The sequence below is a fragment of the Microplitis demolitor genome, chromosome 10 (assembly GCF_026212275.2).
Source record: "Microplitis demolitor isolate Queensland-Clemson2020A chromosome 10, iyMicDemo2.1a, whole genome shotgun sequence".
Lineage (NCBI taxonomy): Eukaryota > Metazoa > Arthropoda > Insecta > Hymenoptera > Braconidae > Microplitis > Microplitis demolitor.
Window position 1 is genome coordinate 3210559 of NC_068554.1, and position 12712 is coordinate 3223270.

At 24.7% G+C, this 12712-nt stretch overlaps 2 protein-coding genes and 1 long non-coding RNA gene across 6 annotated transcripts; 1 reads left to right on the forward strand and 2 right to left on the reverse strand.

Moving 5' to 3' along the window:
* Positions 1–994: 994 nt before the first annotated feature.
* On the reverse strand, positions 995–7839 carry LOC103570067 (synaptic vesicle glycoprotein 2B). Of its 3 annotated transcripts, none has more exons than XM_014442030.2 (12): positions 7591–7839; positions 7337–7414; positions 5308–5535; positions 5059–5221; positions 4787–4908; positions 4163–4407; positions 3517–3674; positions 2438–2630; positions 2143–2257; positions 1895–2054; positions 1373–1500; positions 995–1297 (listed from the first exon to the last, which is right to left on the reverse strand). In XM_014442030.2, exons 1-12 carry the CDS (start codon positions 7613–7615, stop codon positions 1221–1223), a joined length of 1692 nt encoding a protein of 563 aa, XP_014297516.1. In that variant the 5' UTR covers positions 7616–7839; the 3' UTR covers positions 995–1220. The 3 variants fall into 3 exon arrangements, with proteins under 3 accessions (XP_014297516.1, XP_053598137.1, XP_014297517.1); XM_053742162.1 differs by having other exon boundaries at positions 7509–7598; XM_014442031.2 differs by lacking the exon at positions 7337–7414.
* A 2657-nt stretch (positions 7840–10496) lies between these two features.
* On the forward strand, positions 10497–11810 carry LOC106693589 (integrator complex subunit 2-like). Its single transcript, XM_053742398.1, has 4 exons — positions 10497–10670; positions 10745–10947; positions 11029–11170; positions 11239–11810. The coding sequence occupies exons 3-4, from the start codon at positions 11090–11092 to the stop codon at positions 11689–11691; spliced, it is 534 nt and encodes a 177-aa protein (XP_053598373.1). The 5' UTR covers positions 10497–10670; positions 10745–10947; positions 11029–11089; the 3' UTR covers positions 11692–11810.
* LOC128668763 (uncharacterized) lies at positions 11580–12420 on the reverse strand. 2 transcript variants are annotated; one of them, XR_008404411.1, is made up of 3 exons: positions 12080–12420; positions 11880–11970; positions 11580–11670 (listed from the first exon to the last, which is right to left on the reverse strand). It is a non-coding gene; the product is annotated as an uncharacterized LOC128668763 (long non-coding RNA). The 2 variants fall into 2 exon arrangements; XR_008404410.1 differs by having other exon boundaries at positions 12054–12420.
* Between the last annotated feature and the right edge of the window lie 292 nt (positions 12421–12712).

Here is a 12712-nt window from a genome sequence, read left to right on the forward strand (position 1 = left end):
TTAAAATATGCACATGTAGAAAATTTGAAAAACTACAGGTGCCATTTTTTCAAATACTTTTTTTTTTATAATTTATTGTTTTAACAAAGACAAAAAAATTATTAGACGTCGGTTAACTTCAGTACCATAAGTGTGAATGTGGCAGACATCAAACAAATTTAAAATTATTAGTAAATAGAGGAAGTAATTAAAGATATGATATTTAAAAAAAATGCGCTTATTAATTTCAAGTTTTTAAATGCGCATTTTTAAAAAACTTTTTTTTATTAATTATTGACTAATAATTTTAAGTTTGCCTGGTGTCTGCTACATTCACGCTCATTTTTAAATACTAATTACCTTAATTTAGGATATTTTTATTATAATTTTTTATTACTAAGTAAATTTCTTTTATTATTTTGACTCCGGTCATTTTTTTGAGGTTATTTCGTCCCCATCATTTGAATTCCAATCACTAAGTTAGCAGACTCTTGACAGTACGTCTTAATTGATAATTACGCCAAAGTTTTCATCAAAAAATTCTAAAAACAACTTTTGCAGCCTAAATTACAATTAAAATAAATTAAAGGTGTAAATAATTTTTTTTATTTTCTGCGCAGTGTTGCCAGTTACCACCAACGACTCATTTCCAGTTCATTTGATTAATTTCCTTTCTTAATATTTTTATTTTAGTAAAAAAATTATTTAAGAAATTATAATTATCTAGTCGTATAAGTCTTGTGGTTTTAATATTCAAAAATCATAAAATTCGATACTTGGCAACACTGCAATATTAAATACATCTCAGCACCATTTAAATTAATAAAATATTAATAATAAATTTAAAAAAATGAGATATTTATTAAAATAATACATATTAATTAATAATTACATATTATTTGTACTAATTAATACATTATTTTTATCACAATAATCTCAATATATAACAAAAAAATATATATCATAATTAATAACAATTATTAATAATTAATTTATGATACTTCATATAAAGTATGTATAAAATTTATACATGAGCACCTTATCACTGGTAATTATTGTTATTATTATATTAATAATATCTATATTATAACAAAAATTAAATAATTAATTAAATTAATATTATTATTAATATCTAATACGTTATTACGTTATGGATTATTTATACAAATGCGTACGTTGCGAGTAATTACAAAGGATCAAAAAAAAAATACTTAACTTAATTAATAATAATTATTAATTAATTATTTGCCGTTTAGTTTTATTGACTTTTTTAAGTCTGATGATTTTGACGGCACGAATAAGACTAGTATCGAACACACTATAAATAAAAAATATTTTATTAATTAATAGATTCATTGATTAGATTAAATATTTTAATTAATTGAACACTTACCGATGCAGGCGATACCGATCATAATAAATGGCCCTAAGCAGCTTAAATTAAACAATACTGGAAACAAAACATTACCAGTTACGGCTCCTACCCTTCCGAGCATCATTGTTGTTGAAATTGCCATTGCTCTAATTAATCATTAATAATAAATATCATTAATTGTTATTAGAAACAGAACACTAAAAAATCGGGAGTCATTTCGGGAGCAAATGGATGCTAAAGTTTGCCGACGTCTAATTTTTGAATTTTTTTAAAAACTAAATTATAAAAAAAAAAATTAAAAAATTGCACCTGTTGCTTTTTTAATTTTCTATATGTGCATTTTTTTAGATTTTTTTTTTTTTAATTAATCGATTGAAAAAATATTCAAACATTTTTAATTGTTTGCTAACTTCAGCATCACAGTAAATAAGAGTTTGTATTTTCAATAGAGTGATTTCGGAATGATCTGATCAGTTAATAAAATAAAATTCTTCCTCTCTTCTCATTAATTAATTAATAAATAAATGAAAATAAAATTACCTTAATAGTGTAGGAAAATTATCAACAATAACATTATTAACAGCAGCACCTCCGACACTTGAAAGTGCGACAAATACTGAAGAAATTCCTAAAATTCCACTGGAATCTTCAGCCCAATATAATGTACCGCAGCACGAACCCGCAGTTAAGAAACAAAATACTAAAAAATATATAAAACATATAACATTATTAATAAATATGAAAGTTCCTCGGCATACTTTTAACAAAAAATAAAATATAAAAATTACCCATAAGTTTCTTAGTCCCAGCGCAATTAATCAGCGACCCCGCTAACGTGTATCCAATAACTCCAGTAAGTGCGATAACAATCGAATTTAAATATACCGTCGAATTAAGAACGACCTTCAATAAATAAATAACAAAATTAATGAATAATTAAAATAATATCAGACAAAGTAAACTAAAGCATAGTAAAATGTAGTAAAATATAAAGATCATTATAAACAACTCGAGAAAATCTAAAACAAAAAATAGTCATATATATATTAAAAATTTTATAAACATTTCGAAACATAAACTTACTGGTGCACAGACTTTTTCAATTGTCATCGTATCATTGTAATAATCATTAACATTTTTATAACTATTATTACTATTACTAGTCTGTTGCAACATGTCACAAAGCGACGGTTTCGAGGTATCTTGAGTATGCGTTGATTCATAGGTTTCAATCATTGCAAATAATTGCGGCATCCATAGTCTTATTGTACTTGATCTAATTTTTTATCAATAAATAAATAATTCAATTATTAGTTTCAATTACTCATATTTTATAAATACATATATGTATATTTTTAACAGTAGTAATTTTACAACAGAACACTATTTATTCAAATTTTAATTTAAAACATACTGTAATAAATAGTTAAATAAAAATAAGTAATTAAATAAATATATAAATTTATAAATAATTAAAATAAATTATTATTAATTTTTTGGATTGTGGTTGTTGTTATTTAATGTTTACTTGTAATTTTTATATAAAATTTCGTGTTTCCCGACTTTATCTAAAACGCATTTGTCTTCTTGATAAACAAATTTTTTACTGTACCTGATTTGAAAATTCAAATTTCTACCCTGTTTATAAGGAAGAAAGTCGTTCTTTTCTTCAATCAGAAAACAAATTATAAAAACCAGCGCATGCGCAGTTCTCCCCACAATGGCCGAAATTCAAACTTTCAGGTGAAGATCCGGTGAAAAATTTTGTACACACCACGGAGGAAAGTAGGACATGTTTGTCCTGAAAGTTAAAATTTTCGACTCTGCGAAACAATGGCGCATGCGCTAATTTTTATCATTTGGTTTCTCATAAAAAAAAGAATGACTTTCTTCCTTCCAAGTAGGTCAGGAACTTAAACTTTCGGATCAAATAGGAAATTACACACGTCAGTTAAAATGTCCTACTTTTTTCTCTAGGTGCATAATATACTAATTATTTATCATCTTTCCAGCTTCATAAAGTCGGGATACGGACAAAAAGTTGTAAAAAAATAATAAATAAGCATTAAATATTACCAAGGACGATCAAAAAAGCTGTTAATAATTTATTTAAATAATTAATCACGCATATGAGACATTTAAATTTATAAATAATAATTTACCCAATTGTTCCGCAATACTGTATTGATCCAATGAGTATTAATTTATAAATATGAGGTGCTTTAAAAAGTGGTTTCATTTGTTCCCAACCATTGTACAAGCACTCTCTCAATGTCTTACCATTATTTTTAACAAAATCTTCATCCTTTATTCTCGTTACCTATATATTTATAAATAAAATATAAATAATATTAATTATTTATTAAAACAATGATAATAATAATAATATATATATATTTATGTATTTATCAGTCTCACATACTAAGATCCATAAAAAAAAAGTTAATAATAATTATTATTAAAATAAATGATATTAAATCCCGATTACTACCTGATCAGGATCATGAAAGCCAGACAATAGAGTAATAAGATAGTAGCCATAAGTCACAGAATATTATTGGTAGAAATTGGATGACACTCATTTTGTAATTTGAACCAGAACAGGTATATATTCTCAATCAACACACAGAGTTACATATAGTTGTTTACAGACACAATTATCACTCTGTTAATGCTCGAGCTGAGAGAGAAAGAAGGATCGTGTGAGATCCCTAATGATCCCGCGCAAACCGCACACGGTTTCTCAATACTTTTTTTTTTTAATGAACAATACGAACGATTTGTAATAATTATAGAACAATTACTTACCGAGAACGTCTTTGGATCGTTGCCGGTGTTGAGGTGATAGATGTGACGTAACACATCCAGTGCTTCGTCATCGCGTCCTTTCGACAATAAAAATCGCGGGCTTTCTGGGAACCAGGACAGCGCAATAAATGCCGCTAATTCGGGAATTGAACAGACTATTAAAAATACTCGCCATGGTGTCAAATTAAATGTCGAATCAAATATGTTGATGTTTAATTCCTGTGGCAGTATAAGCCATGCAAGACCTGAAAATTTTTTTATAACAAGTTTTTTTAATTTTATAATAAATAAATAAAATTTTTTAAATTTGAAGTGAACTCCGAGTTATTATGAATTTTATTTATGACCCTGATGTCAGCAGACAGTAATTTTCGGATTTTTTTCACAAATAAATTTATTTTACAAATAAATTACAAAAAAAAAAAAAAAAAAAAAAAAAAAACTAAAATTATGCACTTGTAGAGAGTTTAAAAAGCTACAGGTGCAATTTTTAAAAATATTTTTTTTTTCAATAATTTATTGTCTAAAAAAAATCAAAAAATTATTAGACGCTGATCAACTTACGATCCTGAAGTTAGCAGTCATTAAAAAAAAAATAATAATTAAAAATAAAAAAATACATACATGGCATCGATATATTTCCAAGTGAAAAGAAAACCCCGAGCCACATGTAAATCCGCGTACGTTCTTTCTCACCATGTACTTCAGCAAGATAAGACATCAATGCAGCAAAAGGCCCGGATATCCTGTTAAATGATTGATCATTATTGTTATCACATATTAATCATTGATGACACACTCGTCCAAGTTATTTCATAGTTTTATCTTGACACACTTAATTACTAGTAATTATTTGTTGTCAAGTTAACAGCAAGTAATTGATCTATTTTACTCACACAATGCCGCCAAGGAACTTGAATAAAATCAATAGCCAGGATGTATGAGCAAATGAACTTGAGAAGCTCACAATAAACGTCATCAAGTAGCCCCATGCAAGGATATTTTTACGTCCGTATGTGTCTGTTAAAAAACCCCATATGAAGGACGTTACTATCATACCTGTAATTTTTTATTGGCATTATTTATCTTTCATTAATTAATTTATTGATTGATTGATTGATTGATTTATTTATTGATACAATCACCTGCAAATGGCATAGAGTTGAGCAGACCCTTATCAAAGAGCGTAAGATTAAGATCACATTCTGCTGATGGCAATGCATAAGGCATTGAACTTGAATCAAAAATACACGCCCAAGCTGCTGGCAATATCGCAAGTAATAATAAATAATTAAATTTTCCGTAACCAGCTAAAGTTATTGCCTGTTCAAAATCAACTATTCCATCGGGTGATCCACCTTTTTCAATTTCATCTGTTGTATTTTAAAAAAGTATATTTTTATTATTACTTTCATGTAAACAAAATTTCTATAATCGTAAAGTCAGTAGACAATTAAAAATTTTTGTATTTTTTTTCAACAAATTAATTACAAAAAAAAAAAAAAATTGAAATATGCACATGTAGAAAATTAAAAAAGCTACAGCGCAATTTTTTCATTTATTTTTTTTTTATAATTTATCGTTTCTACAAGAATTCAAAAATTTTTCATCCATATCAATTTTTTAAATAAATAATATATTATTGAATATAAATATCATTTATTTATATATTGGATTGTACTTTTTTTATCACTTTTAAAAATCATTTGGGGTGTGATAGAAAAAATTCCGCGCGAAAATTGAAATTTTAAAAGGCTTTTTTTTTTTTAATAAAAAATATAATGGACAAAGTGATGTCACTTATTTTTGATAAGAATAAAATTGTAGATTGTAAAAATATCAATATAAAAATGATATTTTTTTTTATGAGGAATTTCAAAATCATGTGAACTTCATATTTTTTTTTCCCTCAGTGAATAATAAAATTTGTTTTAATAACAAGCGTAAAAAAATTATCACTGACAATTACAGTAAATATAAATATATATATATATATATATATATATATATATGTGTATATATATATATATGTATATATACACACAATTTTTTCCAAATGAATTAGTTATAAAAATAAATATATAATTATTTAAATAATTTTTTAAAAATACGATAATAAAAATTTGATATATATGTTAATATTTTATAAATATTAAATTATTTATATATATAATTTTAATAAATAATTTGTCACGAGTTGTAAATTCCTACATTACGTCGATTGCGATAAAAATACTTAAGTGAAAACAATGAATAATTACGAATTACAAATAAATTTAAATAAAAATTCAAATTTGAATTACTTATAATCACAAGCAACTTTACTCATCAATTAATTACGCGTAATAAAATAATAAAATGACTAGTTTATTTATTTATCATCATAAAATATTTATTAAATAATATAAATCAACTAAATAATAATAATAAATCTAAATATCTCTCGATGTTTGCAAATCGGAAACTAGTTTCTCTGTTGATTGCATCATTTTTAATGAATATCCCGTGAGGTAGTTATTTAAAATCACATTATTATTTTATTAATTTATAAATCCGACGTCGAAAGTTTAATTATACATAAAGAAAAGGGTGAAACCCGTGAACGATAAGATTATCATAAGAAAATCGCCGTGATAATATTTAACAATAATAATAATAATAAACTAAAATGTCATTGACGAATTTTAAAAATAAATTAAGCCAATAATTAATTTGAACTTTACAATATTATTTGTATAAATATATATATATATATATATATTTATATATATATTTTTTTATCAATTCTCGAAATATCTCGAAACTAGCTTCTTAAATTTATATCATTGTTTGGAAAGTAAACAATTAAATCATCTTTACTGACACATCCAGAGATAATTAAAGAAGAGATTAAAAAAAATTTTCCAATATGCGCATGATAATTAATTAAATATTTACTTCAGTAAATATTTATTATAAATAATTTATTTATTTATAAATTTAAATAAAAATTTTATTAAAGCGTCCCAGATTATACGTTAAGCTGAAAATTATTTGTTTTAGTATGCGTTAAAGTATTTACTGTTTATTATTATTATTATTATTATTATTATTATTATTATTATTATTATTATTATTATTATTATTATTATTATTGTAAATAAGTAAGAATAAAATGTTAGAGTTTTCCATTACCAAAAGTAGAACAGATATCTTTTAAATCCTCTTGTCTAAGCCATGGTGGTGTATTGTCGATGTAAATCGGCCTATCAGCTGTCAAGAATTTATTTAAAAATATAAACAATCACAATAGTTATTAGTCACATAAATAAATAAGTTAATAAAATATTAAACAGTTTAATTTTACCTATCACCATTTTTAATTTAAAAGTATAAAGCTGAGAAAATTAATAATTATTCTTTTTAAAAAATAATGTTACAAAACTTGCCTTCGGGTTTTATTGGGGGAGTCATGGATTTTATAGAGAATCACTTTGACACTATTTTTTTTTAAAAATCTTTCTGTTTTTTTTTTTTTTTTTATTCAAATGCGTCTTATTATTTTTGAGAATAAATATTTTTATTTGCTATGTTTTATAAATTATTTACGAGCTGGTCTTTGAGATGTTGCTTGCAGGTATCGTTAACTCTGAATGGTAGGTACTGATATCAGTACAAACGATGCAAGCACACTCATAGTCATACATTCTGTTGCAGTTATCTCACGATAAATATATTAAGGAGGGGATTATAAATACTTAACTTTCTATATCTTGTTATGCTGAGGATTTCATATACATATATGTATATATATATATATATATATTACTTGCATTCTATTATTGAAGATGATAATTACTTTCAATTGTAATTACAGTTTTTTTTTTATGCGCGTAACACGGAAAAAAAATGACGCTCAAAATTTAAATAGTTCATAGTTTATTTTTACTTAAAATTAGTATATTCGATACTAATATCAAACCGGAATCATTATATATATTACAAAACGGCTATTATTTACATTAAAATTTGATACACATAAAAGAGCAAAAAATTTTTAATTTCGTATATTAAAATTAATATGAAAAAGAATCGATAAATTGCTATCTATGTTATCACTATTCAAATAAACAGAAAAATTTTAAAAATGAGGAACCGAAAACTTAGTAAACGTACATATTAATATATAAAGATCTAGTATACGAATTTTTAATTTTATTATTTACCACTTATTGGATATATATATAATAAATTAATTTATAATAACGAATAAATAACATTTTATATTAATTATTAGTCAATAGGATAGAATTTATAAAATAAGAGTTGAAAATTTTGGATATTTTTATGAGCAAAAGATCAGTATTTTGTATACTAATTTATAATTTTATTATTTACCACTTATTCGATTTATGTATATTGTAAATTTATTTATGATGATGAATGAATGATATTTAAGCTAATACACGCAAAAAAATGAATTATAAAAATTGGTAATTTGTAACTGAAAATTTAGAATGTGGTCACAATTTAATATCATTTCCAACAATAATTTCATGGTTTTATTGAATATATTATAATAATTTAAATTTAAATATTTAAATTTAAAGTTTATATGTAAACAAATCATGTTACAAATAATAGAAATTACTGTTTGGTAGATAAAAAAATTAAATTATAATAATTTAACGTTTCAGCTTCAACATTTGATGTTTGGAACATTTAAGTTTATAGTAAAAAAGTAAAAAAAACATTCAGTATGATAAATAAAATTTTCAATGTCAAACAATTGACTTTATGTATATCTTAAGCGTATCAGTTTTTATAGTTTGAAACAATAAAATTTTACTTGTGTTTGTAACCTTCTTATGCATGTGAAAGAATTAACCTAAAGTATTACTGATGCGCGGATATATCTGTATGGCAAAATAACATATTTTATTGTTTCAAACAATGATATTTAAAAATCAAAAGTGTAAATTTTTTTTTCATATCAATATAGTTTAGAGAATCATCCTTATACTTTTTCGCTTTCAATATTATATTATTTATGAATTGCGGGTTTATTGTTCAAACAATAAAAATGAATTGAAAATCCGGATAAAAATTATCAATTATTTTTTTGTGTGTAATTGATCAGTGATATCGAATTTATAAAATAAAAGTTTGTAACTTTTGGAATTTTCAGCTGGAAAAAACAGTATCTAAGACAGCAGTTCTTAATTTGACCAATAATTACTTTTTAATAGATTATGTCATAAATTAATTAACTTTCAGTAACAAGTCACGTATTATACCTGAAAGAAATAATATTTTCTTACTTTTTTAAATAATTGACAGCAGGAATCTACTTAAATTAGTAAAATACTTTGAATTAAACACATAATAGTACTAATTACTGATAACAGATTCCACTTTTTACTATTATTCATTAATTTTTAATATTCTGTTTTTTCCATGCAGGTAAATTAATTATCAAAACTTATTAAATAATTTTTAATTGATAAAAATTATAATTTAAAAAAAAAAATAATAATAAATCACTAAGAAGATTTTAAGACTCGAGTATTAGAGCGTATGACTTTATAATAAATTGATCATTTAATTTTATTTATTCAATGCAAATCTCAGATAATATTTATGACACTTAAGATAAGAAATATACTTAACTATTTTCCTGTTTAATTATTTAAGTGTTAATAGATAAAATCTTATGTAATTTTAAAATAAATTAAAAAATTTTATATAATTAAGGAAAAAAAAATGCGTAATTATGTTATGGAAATAATAGAACATAAATAGGCTTAAAATGAGTACAACAATTATCTTGAATAAATAATAAATAATACTGTACAATGAACTGCGAACGGCTTAAAAAGCTTAGGGAAATATTCCACAGACTTAAAATATAATTTTAAAATATAAATTTTCCAGTTGTCTGATTACGTGATGACAATATTCATTTATTTGTTTACTTAAATAATTAAATAAAAATATAAATACAAACAATAAATTAAAATTAATCTGTTACGAGTTGATGATTAAAGTCACGAGCAAAAGTTCAATTGATTGTACAAGTTATCGTAATAATTTACCATATTAATTATTATAACTAATCACTTTATTACTCGAAACACATTAGAAGTTTATTTTATTTTTAAATTTATTCAATTACTCTTGTGATTTTTTAAATTTAATTATCTTGCAATTTTATTAACGATGTATTTTTAACTGCTGGGTACATCAATTGTTTAGCTTATATATTTTTTTTGGTTGCAGAAATATAAATAATTGTTTTATTGGAAATCAATTGATTTCTAGAAAAATTTTCTGTGAAAAAAAAAAAAAAAAAAAAAAAAAATGAATTACTTGTGAATTAATTATTAAATTTAAATTGCAACAAGTGCGCGAGATTAATTAAATTATGCGTGTTATTTTTTCTGATGAGATTTGTGATGACGGATTTTCGTCATCTGTCGTAAGTTGACGAGTGGTTTGATCTTGAGATAATTTATGCCGACGGCGACGGGTAATTATAAATAATAAATAATAACAGTTTTAAATTATTGAAGATAATTAACGGACGTTAATTCAATTTAACAGAATGAAGAAAATTTTTAAATGGGGAAATTGCAAGTTTTTAAAAAACGTATGAAAAAAAAATATTTATTGAAAGTAATTACTCGTTAAGATTACGATTATTTACCAGTGGATACTAATAAAAAGAATCATTCAACTACTTAAAATATATAATGACGCAAAAGTTATTAAAAGACGACGTACTTCAGTTCTACTTATTTTGTGTGGTAACAATTTAAATTTTCATATATCAATAGTAACGTTTGATTATAATAATTATAAATGCTGATATATTTTTCTATGATAAGAATTCTACAGACACCAGTTGCGGTCTCGAGGTCAAATTTACGTTACTTGTAAAATCGGCCTATGACCGAAAAAATATCGCTTACTTATTTACATCAAGTCTTTATCACTGACCCTTCACTAGCTAAATTAGTACATTTTCAGGTAATATGTTTAATTATTCATTTATTAATTGACTGGAAACAATATTTATTTATAAAATATATTTGCAGGGATACCCGCGGGATTTATTGCCGATAACAGTAGCCGGGATACCATCGATGCATATTTGCTTAGACTGGATACCAGAACTACTGTCGCAACCAGAACCAGAGAAACAAATTTTTGCTGTTGATTTAGCGTCACATCTCGCGGTTCAGTACGCGCTACCAAAAGCACTCAGTGTATCGCGATTAGCAATAAATACACTCATCACTCTGCTGGGCGCATTGCCGGCCAAAGAACGCGTCGTACTTTTTATGCCAGTTCTGCCAGCATTGACACGAATTTGTCTAGCGTTTCCGCCGCTTGCCGAAGATACCACAGGACTTCTTCTGCAGCTGGGGAGAATCAGCTCAGCACAAGCCGCACTCGGTGATAAATCCGCGGAAATACTTTGCCACGAAGTTAATCAAACATTTTCGTCCCTGCTTCAAAAAGCTATACTACAATCAAGAGTTTATTAAAATAAAAACTAATTATTATCGTGTACATAAATTACCCACATGTTTATTATTATTTACATTTTTTTAAGTTATCTAATGTATGTATTGTAAATAAACTTTAATAGTTTTAATTATTTTTATACGAGAGTCTGAGTTGTTAGTAAAGCCAAAGATTTTTTTTTAATTTGGTCGTAAAAAAAAATACTTACATCTAGCCGATAGAATAGTATCCATAGCAGAGTTTGATAAAAAAATATACCTCCCGTTAATTCACTGCTCAAGATCAATGTCGAGGAATAACTGAAATTAATTTGAAATTTCAAGTTATTAATTAAATAGTTAATTTGATTATCTAAATTCAAATATTTGCTATTCTATCTTACGATAAGCTGCTGCTTAAGCAACACACCTAAATATTTTCGAAATTATTTCTATTCAATGTTTTTATACAATTAAAAAAAAACATAATAATTATTATTATTGCCCTCAATTATCATTTATAAAAAAAAACTTGATATGTATATTTAAAAGTTACATTTAAAAAAAGAAATAAAAGTCTGTCTAAAGTTAAATTTGAATTCCCGCGAGACTTCCTGCTATTTGGGGTGCCTAAGAGGGGTGCCTAAGAGAGATCCGAACGAAAATGTAGCCAATGCAACAAATGCAAGAAAATTTAAAAGCAAAATTGGTCAATATCAATATATATACATTCCACAGCTTATATATTACACCAAATGAAGTACAAATCAAAATAAAAACTCTAAATTGATATGACACTCACACTTCAATCGTAAAATGTGATAATTGAACAAAAATCCAGTTACCAACATGAAAAAAACAAATAGTATGAATAACAAACTCTTTAAAAGTATCTAAAGCTAAATTTAAAAAAAAAAGAGACAATTCACATCACGTCGAACAAAAACTCAACCGTCGGTGAAGTAAATCTTGGTAGGTAATTGACTAACTAGGTAATCAAGTCTTAAGCTATATATATAATGGAATTTAAAAAATTTTTTCATATTTTTAAATTATTGTAAAA

What these genes read in the sequence shown, in the direction of transcription:
- LOC106693589 (XM_053742398.1), top strand. Translation starts at nt 11,090, where the DNA reads ATGACCGAAAAAATATCGCTTACTTATTTACATCAAGTCTTTATCACT. An exon ending in CTAAATTAGTACATTTTCAG is followed by an intron (nt 11,171 to 11,238) that starts GTAATATGTTTA and finishes ATATATTTGCAG; the next exon opens with GGATACCCGCGGGATTTATT.
- LOC103570067 (XM_014442030.2), bottom strand. Translation starts at nt 7,615, where the DNA reads ATGACTCCCCCAATAAAACCCGAAG. An exon ending in CAGTATTGCGGAACAATTGG is followed by an intron (nt 2,631 to 3,516) that starts GTAAATTATTAT and finishes ATAAAAAATTAG; the next exon opens with ATCAAGTACAATAAGACTAT. An exon ending in GATCGGTATCGCCTGCATCG is followed by an intron (nt 1,298 to 1,372) that starts GTAAGTGTTCAA and finishes TTTTATTTATAG; the next exon opens with TGTGTTCGATACTAGTCTTA.